A 12,823-nucleotide genomic window follows, 5' to 3' on the forward strand; every position below is an offset into this window, starting at 1 on the left:
GTAATGACGAATGGCCTGATTGCACAAAGTAGTTTAATGTTTTTGTTAATTACAGTATCAAAATTCCCGACACTGTTTGTTAGCTTGGTGATGGTAGCATCCATCAAGACCAACAAGATTAGCTTTATTGAAAATGTCCCATAGCCAATTTCAATCTTACCAATTCAGTGCAATTTTCTTTACGATAATGGTGATCAAAAGTTCAAATTGTCAAATTAATTCAATGGAGTTAAAATCACCTCAATGCGCAGTTAAGTGAGCAATAATACATTTTCATTCTAAATTATCGAACATTTGACTTTATTTCTTCCCTCGAACGTAACCTAAGCATCGATAGCAAGATAAGGTTCGGTTTGTTTGGTACTGGACCCAAAGTTCTGCAAAAGCTTTTCCCACCGGACAGCACAAGTCCGGACTTTCTTACCCCAGCAAGAACGACCATAAATACTACGGTATAGCTCTTTCGTAAAATCGATTTCACTCTCTCTCTCACACACACACTTTTACCCTTAAATGGTGTATCGTAATCGATTGGTATAAAGTTTTCACCTACCAACCGTCCGTAGCTGTCGCAAGCCACATAGGGACTGAAAACTGCCAACCTTAAGAGAGAATAGCAAACAGAGAAGCGTCAAGGGATAAACCAGCGACTCCGGGACCGGAAGCGTCCGGAGGGTGTTCGGGATTGCGTACCGGGCACGACGCGTTGCTGGCGGCCACTTTTCGACGCAATAAAACGTGATCAAAGACGGTCGATGGGTTTTTATTGGCATGCCTCGTGCGAGGGAGGGGGAGAGGCATTCCTTGAGAATTCTTAACGAACCTGCCGGGTCGGATCGGATCGGTTCGGTTGTGCTATGTGGCAGCCAACAGACGCACAGGACGCAATGAAGACGTACCGTTGCTTTCAGACGGATATCGTTCGTTTATTTGCTTCGCTGCAGTTCGGTCTCTACCGAGCGGCGGTAACTGATCAGCGTGATGGGATGCTGTGTATGGTTTATCGGTTCGCTTTTTGACCCCCGACACGGTAAGGGATCGAACGTAGAGAGCGGCGGTAGGCACACAGAAACGCATCCGGAGGAGATAAATGGGTAGGTTGGCTTTACAACCACCACTACATGAATAAACCGATGACAACTGTCGCAACGCTGTCAAGATGGAACAGCTGTGAAGAGACAACCTGGGTCTTGATGGTGCAGTCGTTAAATTGAATCGGTTTGTCGGAATGGGTTTTGTCTTGGGTCGGCCGCTGCTGCCCCGGTAGACCCCGGATGGGAAGAGTGAAAAGCTTCCGATCATCGCTGTTGCCGGTCGAGTCGATCTCTACACGCATAATCGTAAAGCGATAATAGATTTCGATTTCGTGTTGTCTCGGTTTTGAGCGAGTGGTCGATATGGCGATAAAATTTGAGATGAAAATAACGCGCAGATGACAAAAACAGATCGAGCTGTAGGTGTAAAATGATAAAACCGCCTGAAGGTATGCAATATGCATACCAACATATTATTTTTAAGGTTTTGCTTGTTTATTTATCGTGTGCATGAAGTACTTCGAGATGATATAAAATGACCTTTTCTATGTAATTTGAAATATTTTGTATTTTTTGTCTGATTGTACAGAAAAAGAACCAACTATTGTATATCTTATAAATTTTTTTTTATTTAATTCTATTTCATTAGTCAACCCTGTAAACGCCTCAATGTATGCAATCAGCATCATGTGTCTCGAGAGATCAATTTAGATAATGGCATTTACATTTTTCATACATTTTTACACACACAAAAATACAAGTTAATTAACTTACCTTTAAATAAATGCTTCTAATAAGGTCTTCAGACTTCTCAATTTGCTCATACCCAATCCAATAGACTGTATGCGTCCTAGCAGCTCCATTCATCCATACAACCTGCAGCAATGTAGCAGTTGAATTGGAATGCATTTAACAGCGAATGAAAAGATCTTTTATCTCTTCATCATGACAAAAAGCTTGTTGAGCTGCTAGGCACTCTTGGCGCCCTGAATCGGAAGAGAGACTGTTTTGTTTGCAGCCCTCGTGTGCGCGCATAAAGAACAGCCCAGTTCATTCAAGCATAATCGCTTTAACAGTAATCATCAAGACATTCATACACATTTACATATGGGATTCGCATACGCACTCGCACAGCTTTACCGTGAGTAAAATATAATATCCCACAGCGTAAAAGGCACCACTCACAAAACCGTAAAGTACCACAAATAAGAATCTCGGTTGTAATCTTGCCATTTTTATTTGCTGTACGTACGTCTGCGAGCAGCAGGTAAAGCTTACCATGTGCTTTATGTGTGTGTGTGTGTGAGTATTTTTTTTATGTGTGCTCTCTTTCTATCAACCTTCTATTTGTTCTACCTCTATCGGATGCTCTAGTGAAGGTTCCATACCATCCCGAAGGAGCTGTATGATAAATGAGCGTGATGGTAATATTAAAAGCCATGCTCCGGTGGCTAGACTCGTTAGACCGTTGGGAAGGGGAATGGGGCGTACCAGTTGGAGCGAAACCAGCAACAAGTACTTCAAGTGCTTCAAGGTCTCGTTAGCCGCCCTTCTCCGTCTGTTGGGAAAGACACCGACGTGCTGCGACCACGAGAGAGCAATTATTTTTTACTGCTTAATCTTAATCGGTCTCTCCAATGTTCGGCAAGGGAATTTCGCCGGACGCCAGGTTGGCCTTGGCTGGACTGACGAAGTTTTCGTGCTGGTGGTTAGCTTTGCTGTACACGGTAAGCCATGTTGGTGGTCATTTAGCAGTAATCTAGTAGTAGTAGTAGTAGTACGCTTATCCACTCCACCGGAGAGCATCCGGGAAAGTTTTCCCTTGAACTTGAACGCACCGGAGTTGGCTGCTGGAAGTCAAAGCTGTGTTATGTTCTACCTTTTGTGCAAGTTACACCAACAACCGAAATGCTGTATTTGGCAGCGTACCAGATGATCATGCTTCAAGGTAAAACCTCACACAAATAATTTTTGCCAAAAATGAGAATCAAACACTACACCCAAAAAAAAAGAAGAGGAACCCACTAGTCCCCCCTCAAATGAAGTCAATGGATGGAAAATTTAATTATGACGGTAAATTAAATTTTGCCAAAAAACAACACATCATTCAGCCGGTCCCGGTGGTTTGGTCCTGCCCTGGTAGTGTTGCAAATGCTTTCGCACAACAGCCAAAACACCCGTAGGGCCACTTGGGCAACGTGCAACCTCGCCCGTCCATGGGAACGAGCCAACGACAGGGGGCAACAAGGCAAGGTCACGCCGACGGTTGCCGGGGCAAAAGTTTTATGAGCATAATATTTGAATGAAGATGTTCGCCAGAAGTGAAAAGTTTAATGAAGGTGAAACGATAAAGGCGGACGCGATCGGGGCCACTGATAAGCCGAGGCGGTGCGGCGGACCGTGAGCTGGACGTGTTGATGCAGCACGGCAAAAGCGTTGTTGATGAAATGAATTGAATGGACTTACCTTTGAAGTTGTTGCTGCTGGCTGGCGGCGTGTTTTATTTTGTGCGCGGGATAAATTTATGAGTATGGTTATCGCGTTGTTTCGTTTGAAGCGGAGTCTTTTTTCGCAGAATTTGTGGTAAATTAGATTACGCAAATTTATGGAAGCGAAAATGTGGGACGCTTTAAGAAGTCAGCTCAGGTCATTTGGGGCATTATCTCCAACGATAAGACAGTGATTTGTGTCCATTAAAGTAAACACTTGTTTGCAACATCGTTGAAAGAATAGCAGATTGCATACCTTTAGGCGTAACGTTTCGAGCAATGATTTTTAATGGAGATGTACGGAGTTTAATAATTAATTCTACCAAAGTATAGCTGTATGGTCTACTGCTGCCAAAGCTTAGTCAGTCCTGTATGTCATTTGAAGACAACGCTTGTGTACAATAAAATTAAAAAAAATACGAAATTGTACACCTTTCGGCGTAACGCTTGATCGATGGCTTGTAATGAGGATGTAAGAGTTGATTTATTAAAACTTGCCAAGCTATTAGCCCGTTATTTGCATACATCCCTCTAGTTCCCCTGTGAAGCCTTCGGGTAACTGTGAACGTTTCATTACACGATATGCAGCTGCAAGGTGGACAGTACTAACAGCCGTAGTTGACGTTCCTTCGCTCGGCCAAAGTCGTTTCCAAGCAGGGAACTAGTTAAATCCACTGCCTTCGCCCATTATCGCCAATTAGCGTCCACTCGAATGCACTCCAGGTGGGATAATTGAATACGCTCGGAGTGAAAGACAATCGGCCCAGATAAACAACAACCAGCGAGAGTTGGTAGAAGATTAGCGCCAGGTAAAACTATTTCTCAACTCACGGGACCATGCCAACAAACAACACTCTTGACCGAGAATGGTTTCGTTTTTTTAAATGTACTTTCATTTTATTGGGTCTCGGTTCGTTTGTTTGTTTGTTTTTTGTTGCACGTAATTGATTTGATTATACAGTTGCGCTTTCGCTGCCTTGCTCGGAACATGGAAATGGTGCATTTTGTTCGTGTTTGCTCCATGTTTGAACGTGTCTTTTTTTTATATATATCGTATGGGCTTTACAGTACTTTGAAAGATGGTGCTTTACTTTGCTTTGTATTTGATTTGTATTGTTGTTTTGCGTTCTGGTTTTGTTTTCTATAAGTAAACTGCTATATTTTGTATCATTATTCTTGTTGCTCTTCTTTGCCTTACTTTTTCTTATTAGTAGTCAGCGGTACACTGTGGAATAGTGATGCAAGTGATAGTGATTTTTGTTTGTTCGTGTTTTGCTGAAATTGTCTTTTAGATTGTCTTAAACATAAAATGGTTGGATAATACTCGATGAACACTGGGCCACGAAATGAGTCATTTTGTGAGGTGAATGAAATGTACAATAATCAGTCTTAGGAAAGGGGATTACAATGTTTTGTTTGTCTGAATGTGTTTGTCATCCAATACTATAAACGGAATAAATAACTTAAAGGTCATTTTTCCAAGCACTACTAAGATTTTTGGCTCCATTTCGTCCAAACTCATCGAAAAGGTGCACGTGCGTGTAGGTAAGCGTATGCGTATGTTTGCTGTTGCGTACAAGTTGCGACAAGTGTGTAGTAGTACGTCCACGGATGGTACGAAACATTGGTCCACGAAATAAGACATTATACATCTTGTTTGGTTTTGCTGCTGTCCTTTTTTCCTGCGCACGCCTCTTTCCTCGCCTCATTCACTAACTGCCTGCTGGACTGGCTGGAACATAATTTTCCTCAGAACATGGTTTCTATTTTCGGTTCAACAACATGTATGTAACACGCCGGGACACAAGTCGCTCGTGACATTATGTTTTACGCGCGTGACTGTTGTTGTGCTGTTTCGGGGCTTTTTCCTCCTTCTTCTTTACATGAGCTGAAGTGAAGTAATATAAGTAAGTGAATGTTTTGTTTTTTTTTTTTTACCTTTCCTTTGGTCGCTTGCTTTGTGCCCCAGCGGCAAAACGGTGTACTGGTGTGCGGTAACGGGTTGGTTTGAGTTGGTTTCGTTTGGTGGTGAGTACGTTGCTCAGTGTGCTTCTAAGCCGAGCTTTTAGATAATTTGTGATGAATTGTATAATAGCTTGTAATGTCACGATTCTGTCTCAGTTTCTGTATACATTTGCCAAATGCTGTCTACTACTTTGATTGGTGTTACAGGCTTTTGATGTTGTGTGCTAGCTTGATCGCCCCTTACCTTTACTATGGCGTATAAATCGAAAACTTTTACAATAGAAATTCAACAAGATACAAATGATATTTTACCTCTAAACTGCACCTAATGAGTTTTTTCTTGCATTAAAACACACTCAAAACGCGATCGATTTTAGCATAATAAAATGTCAACAGAATGATAACACAAACAACAAATGCTTCTTTACATGTTTTTTCTTCTATTTTCCCTCTACACGACACATCTTAATGGGCCTTATCTTTAAAAGGGTGAGTTAAACAACAATTTATATACCTTTGGTTGTGTGTAATAGGTTATAGCCTCTGTTTTTTTGTTGCTGAAATGCTTAAATAGAAGTATGCATATAAAACGTGTTCGGTGTGCAGATGTACCCCTTTACCCGCCCCATTAACATGGCTAGATGTGCGCTTGATGCTTCGTATCAGACAATCAACCATTTGCTACCGGTTGCACTATCACTACATCATACGATTACAACTAGTACTATTTGAATGTGTGTTACAATGTAGGTAAACTCGAACAGAACGCTTTGCAATGCTGCCTCAACATCGTCATCATCATCTTCATCACCACGGTTGTTAGGGATGTTCGATCTCCGTTCGGCTGATTGAGAGCTTTCATCGAACATTTCGCATAATCTTTAGTTGTGTGTGTGTGCTTGTTGCTGTTTTTTTGTTTGTTGGTTTTGTTTTTACTTTCCATTTCTCAAATTGACAAACAGGACATCTATATCACAGTTATCACTAAACGTAGTAAACGAAATCGCATCCACGCCCGCCAGCATTCCCCTTTGCTCTTATTACGGCGCTCAGCGTTTTAATTAAGGGTAGGTTGGAACAATGGAGATTTTTTTTCAATAAAATGCATTTTCCTACAACTACTGCAATGTAGATCGCTTTATGTTTGCTATAATGTAGGTTTCTACAAACACGTACGTTTGATTTTGTTTTGTCTACCGATGGGAATATGCTAAATGTTAATAATGTTATATTTTTGCAAGTAAAAAAATAAAAACACCTCCCGAACATGTTTCTATTAGTTCTCTGTATCGCTAGAGCATATGCGTATTTGCTGTGTGACTGTGAATAAATGGTGAATTTAATTCGAATTCATTCTACAGGTGTACCGGTGCGTTTTAAAAATCGTGTTTTGAAGTTGATCGTCTGTTAAGTGGATCTGGATCACTGCTCCATTGACCTTTAATCGTTTGAATCCGATCAAAGAGTATTGTATGTAACATTACTATGTTTATTATCATTGGAGGAGGCGCTTGCTTGCTTGCCGTCTACGCCTGGCTCCTTTCGACGATATCTTACACGGTTAATATTTAAATGCTTTCCCAATGCTACGCATTCGTATGGTGTGCTTTTGTTTTTATGTTTTCTTCTCTCTCTCGCTCGCGCGCGCAAACTCCAGATGGTTGAGGAATATAAAACCGATAACAAATATACGAAATTTATTGCTTTTGTACATGTATTCTGTACCATTTTTCGTGTCGTGTTTGTTTGTTTGTTTTTTAATCTCGCAATCTACTTAAATCTAGAAGATAAGTATCATGTGGTGTGTTCTAACATAACAATGCCAATCGATTTTTTTTACATTGTTTAGCACTTAATTGTAAGATCATTTGGGTGTGTTTTATTTTTCGAAGTTTGGTTTGCTTCCATCGCAGCCGTTGCGCAATGTATTGTGCCATTATGATCGTAACTATATGCCCATAATTACGCATCGCTCGACGTGAAAAAGATGGAATAAAAATCAACAAAAAGTACACAAAAATACAGTCAAACAAAGCACATGCAATGGAAAAATTGTACGCATGTCAGCTGCAACTAAATGCCCATTTTAATCTTCTCAGCCGTAGGTTTAATTCGTGACATTGCTTCAGCCTACACCAACAGGAGGGAAACAATTAGAAGAGCCTCTACCTTGTTGGCACCAACCGTGAACGCACTGTGTGCACATTAAGCCCCAAACTCATCCATTTAATCCCTAAACTCCAATTGTTATTTCGAAAGCACAAATCCAACCACCAGCGCAGGGAACCACGCCAGGGATCGTGCACGCTCTCTGCGCTAATTCTAATCTAATCCAATATTTACGCCGGTCATTAGGAGGTTATGGTTATTGAAATGATTGTTGCTCCCGCCGGCATGCCGGAAACATCGGGAGACGGAAATCTCCTAATGAAATCATTCCGGTTGTGGTCGGGTCCCCGAGCCACACGGCTCCGAATGGTGGGTCAGTCAGAGGTAGTATTGGGGTAATATTTTTCCGCTTGATTAAACTTCCATTAAAAGCTGCACAAGCGTAAGCAAACGAGCAACAAATGAACGTTCGGGCGCTTCGGGTCCGGTACAACAGTGTGTTTTTGGGGCGGCGCAAACAAAAAGGGGAAAGGCAGCAGTCGCGCTTTTTCGTTGCGGGCTAAACAAATATTCGACCCATACAATTCAACATTTTCCGAAGCCCCCGGTGGGAAGGGAAAATAAAGAGAAAAACAACCATTTCTATGAAGCATTTGATTAATGATTATGATTCCAGTTTTGGGGGGAGCCTTTGGAAGCTAAACATAATGTATTTACCCGCGTTCTTCTACGATCGGCGAACCGGTCTGGGGCTGGCCTAAAAAACCTATCGCTTCAATCAATTTGATACACCGCGCGCGCGTTCGGTGGTGAATGGGTAAGCGCTCACATAATTAGCGATGAATAAAAGGGGATTTTGTTCTCATTCTCGGAACCCACACACACACACACAGTTTCTCGCTTGCCTTCGATCGGGATCGATTATCGGTGCGGTTTTTCCCCCGTGCAATAATTATTACTGCCTTAATGCTGCCTCCACATGCGAGAACGGTGTGAGCAAAACAGGTGAAGGGTACCAAAAACCCAGAGCATGTGGACAACCCGCTAGATTGGCATAATTACCGGAATAGATGGAAGTGCTCATAGTGCGATTGTTGTAGATTATCGGCTCGATTTTATTGTAGCGCGATGTTGAATAATAAAGCAGCATTTAATTATGCAAATAATGTGCATGCTCAAGCACACAATGTTCATACACTACTGCCACAAACTGTGCAGAAGGGTGAGAAGGGGAGTTGCAAACTATTCAGCGAACTGTCATAGGAAAAGTTTTAGTTTTGATGGTACAAAAAAGGATATGAAACAATTTTCATCATGTTCATATTTTAACACACCGTTCAGTGGGGATGTAAATGTTGTGCTGAAAGTTTACAGCATCCAATAAATCTCATGGGGATGTTTTTTTTGTTTTTGCTGGTGTGCTGGTACAATGTCCATCCCATGTAATCTGGTTCGTGGAAAACTGTTCTCTATTTAGGAGAGCGCACTTCAGCATAAATGAGTGGATGATAAAATTGGTTTAGTGTGAAGAGGAGAAGAAGAAGAAGAAGGCTTTTGGTATCGTCAGGAATTGCATGTTTCGTTGTGCAGGGTTTACCCGTCCTATTTGCGATGTTAGCTACACTATTTGTCGTTTTGCAGCCAGGGACCGAGCATCCTGGAGAATAATTGTTGACTGGGCCATGTTACATCGACGTGCTCTATCGTGAGCAGGCCAACAAAAAAGAAGAAGAAAAAGATACTAATCCAAAGGATAACCGCTTAATTTGATTTTCGATTTAATCTTTAGCAGAATGCTTTCTACAGTGCAAAACGTAAAAATATGGGCAACCAGTTTAGCTATGGATTTGATAAGAAACATCAATTTTTGGGATCAAAAACAATGCAATGAAGTAGTAAAAAAATACTAAAATAATTGAATATGAGTTTGTGGATTTAAAAAATTGTTAGCACGATATCGACCTCGAGTAGATTAGCCAAACAAATGCTCTTCAAAGCAACGAGCTGTCAAGGAAAGCTCGAATAATGTTCAAAGATAGTTCCAGATGGCGCTGTCAGAGAGATAAGGACGAAAAGAGATAAGACAAAGAGAGACAACCAGCTGATCATAAAGTCAGCCAATAAGAGTAAAAGTTCGGCTAAATTTGCTAAGCGGGGTCAGGCAAGGTCTGATTAGCTGATGAAGAATAGGCGCCATCGAAGGCGGGCAGTATCTAAAGTTTAGCGAAAAACAAAAGACAAATTTTTAAACTGATTGGCGATAATATAATAAACGGAAACGACAGTTGTAGAAAAGCCCGAAAAAAGCTACTCAATTAAAAAAATACTAGTCGTAGTAACAAAAATGCAAAACATTTTTCAATTTTCCACTCTCCTAAAACACGTTGATTGCATAGTTATGCTGCGCACTGTACAGAAATATATTTTTTTGGGCGAATTAAGTTGGGACAAAAATTAAGACGAAATGAAATGCAAACAAACTATTTGTGAGTAATCTTTCGGCTGCTCATAATTTATCAACTAAAGCAGTTTATGGCTAAAACAATCAAGACTTGTATAATTATTACCTACAAATTACTTTAAAAAATGTAATGAAAATAAATAAGATGCAATTAGATGAAATTCTGTACTAAAACTGAGGCCTTATATTCATATTGCACAGATGAAGCAATAGTTTTGAACAATACAAAAATCTTAGTAGACAATTTAGGCAGCTCACTTCGCAAAATTGATGCAAGAAACCCTGTTTTTTCAATTAATTTAAAAAAAGCATTAAACTAATTATAAAATAGCGTTAATTTTGTTTGCTCTCAGAGGTCAAACCGAGGTCAAATATGCAAATAATATTAAAAAAATGAATAAAACAAGACCCAAAACTGCTTCCATCATCTTTATCATCAATCGCCCGTCTGAGCTATAGAAAAATCCATACAAACATAAAATAGAAAAAAAACACACACAAAGAGTTGAACCAAAAAAAGACTTGAGAAACAAAACAAAAAATGGCACCCCCGGCAACTTACAAAAAAAAATGAAGCCAAAAATAAAGTTCCCTTTCAGCACGTTAGTCTCACATGGCATTATTTCGCGCATTGCTCGCTCGCTGCCTGCTGCCTACGGTAAAGTTTCCTTCGCAGTGCAAGAGTGTCTGTCCGTGTGTATGTTCGTTCCATTGGTGCATTGGTGCCCCCTGCTGCGCTTCCGTTACAGTCCGATGCATCCTTTTTTATTGCCGCAATGTATCAAGCAGTGCAGGATGCAGCTGCACTTCGCCATCGCTGTCCATCGCATCTATTTTAGTCTCGCTGGCTTCTCTAGGCTGCAGCGTTTTTTTGTGCAGCCTTTCACATCATCATTCTCTCGCACATTCGTTCTATTTCTTTCACACATACTCATACACACACACACACTGGCTGTGGTTATCGTTAACCGAAAAACGGAGCCCGGAAGCGATATCCTACCGCGGGCTGCCGTTATCCATCCAGCTTCCTTCTCAGGCAAGCTTACTGGCGAGTGAGCAACGATGCTCTACTTTCCGCGGCCATGCTGCGGGGTCGTACCAATACGAAATTTCAAGTTTTGCACGAACCCAGCCACGTCTGGCCAACGCTGTTCGAGCGCGCTCGATCCATCGATGACACTGCGATGCGGAGTGATCCATACCGTTGATGTGAAATCAACGCCACGGGTACATTTCCTGCCATTTCTGCCTGGTTCAGGGTCGGTGGGTTTTCGATTCGCGGGCGACGAGGGTTGGAGGGAGAAGCGGTCCTTTTTATTGTTGTGCACTGCCGGGGGCGAGAGGGAGGTACGCGGTTGCGGTTACGCTCCCGGGAGGGCGATGATGCATTGTGCGGCTGGCTGATCGAACGGATCAGTCCACGACACACTCGGCCGCAGTGACGTCCGCATTCATAGGTAGTTGGGCCGAGAGACGCAGCACAGCAGGCCCATGTTTTTGTATAATGATCCACGCCGTCGCTTCGCCGGCCAGGGTCCGTTGATTTCGGTCGTCAGGGCAATGGTTCGCTCTGGAAAAAAGCAAGTGAGGTGAGGTGTTTGGGGAATGACGGAAGGGATGGCCATCGGTATCGAATAAAATGAGTGAATCATGGCCCCGGCTACGAAAGGCTTTCCGGGTACGAAGGAAAAGCACGCAATGACAGTGTGTGTTTGTGTGGTTGTTTAAAAGTGATGCACTGTTTGCGGTAGTGCATACTTTTAGGCGCCAACGAGAGTGCTCGTGCAAGAGGTGGCGAAATGACGCACCCTCTCAACAACGGGGATCAAAAACAATGAACAAGTAGATGCTGTATTGGAGGGAAAGGGGTAGTTCGAAAGCTTCCCACATGCTTTTGACATTTTCTCAAATGCTTGATGAATGTGTTCCAAATCAAGGCAAACAGAAACCACAAAAACCCAACGACCATTTCACATCTTTCAGTGTGACCATGTGATCGATCGCCCTCGACTGTACCTACCCAGGTAGTTTTCCTGCTGCGGCATAAACTCCTGCAGCTCCTGCAGTATTCGGGCGATCTCCTGCGAGTCCTTCGTAATGCTGCACAGCTCCTCCTGGTTGAAGTCGGGCGTAATTTGCTTGCAGAGCAGTATCTGACTTATCACATTGCCCAGATTGGACGGGCCGGCCCGGTTCTCTGCGTGGGAGAAGATAAGCTTGGTTAGGCGCGACGGGGGCAACAGCATCACCGCACCATCGTTTCGAAGCGGGGGAAAGGATGTAGGTCAATGAACTTACCGTAATAGCCGGACATGTCCATCGGTATTACCTGCACCAGTCGGTGGCTTTTGATTAATTCTCTTAGAAATAGTTGAGCAAGGTAGAACAGCAGCACCAGGTGCGGGTTATCGGTCAGGATGCCCTCGGCGATGGCGCTATTGGGGGGAGGGGGATGAGAAAAAAGGACGAAAAGAACACTGTCATGAAGCTTTCAAATGGTTATTGGCAGGGTATCGATTTTTCTTCGCTTTTGTCTGTGTACTAGTGATGGGAAAGTGAAGTTTGGGTTGGAATCGAATCCAATTTTTTATGGAATCAATTCCGGATAATAGGTCTGCAATCAGTTTGCGAAATCGGTTCGGCTTCGGAATTGGAATCGATGCTGGAATCGGAATCGGCATAGGTATCGGAATCGACTCAGGAACCGGTTCTGGAGTCAGCTTCAATTCAATTTTGATTCCTCCATGAGAATAAGCTCCTATGCA

General features: G+C 42.3%; 1 protein-coding gene across 3 annotated transcripts in view; it reads right to left on the minus strand.

The window, feature by feature from the left end:
* Nucleotides 1-4,393: 4,393 nt before the first annotated feature.
* Nucleotides 4,394-12,823, minus strand: part of LOC120902278 — a 68,530-nt gene continuing 60,100 nt past the window's right edge. For all 3 annotated transcript variants that reach the window (XM_040310889.1, XM_040310892.1, XM_040310890.1), the window contains exons 4-6: nt 12,357-12,493; nt 12,079-12,255; nt 4,394-11,628 (exon numbers count right to left, since the gene is read on the minus strand). In XM_040310889.1, the coding sequence (XP_040166823.1) occupies nt 11,510-11,628; nt 12,079-12,255; nt 12,357-12,493 (433 nt within the window). In that variant the 3' untranslated portion in view covers nt 4,394-11,509. The remainder of the gene's footprint in view (nt 11,629-12,078; nt 12,256-12,356; nt 12,494-12,823) is intronic.

Source organism: Anopheles arabiensis, chromosome 3 (assembly GCF_016920715.1).
Source record: "Anopheles arabiensis isolate DONGOLA chromosome 3, AaraD3, whole genome shotgun sequence".
Taxonomy (NCBI): domain Eukaryota; kingdom Metazoa; phylum Arthropoda; class Insecta; order Diptera; family Culicidae; genus Anopheles; species Anopheles arabiensis.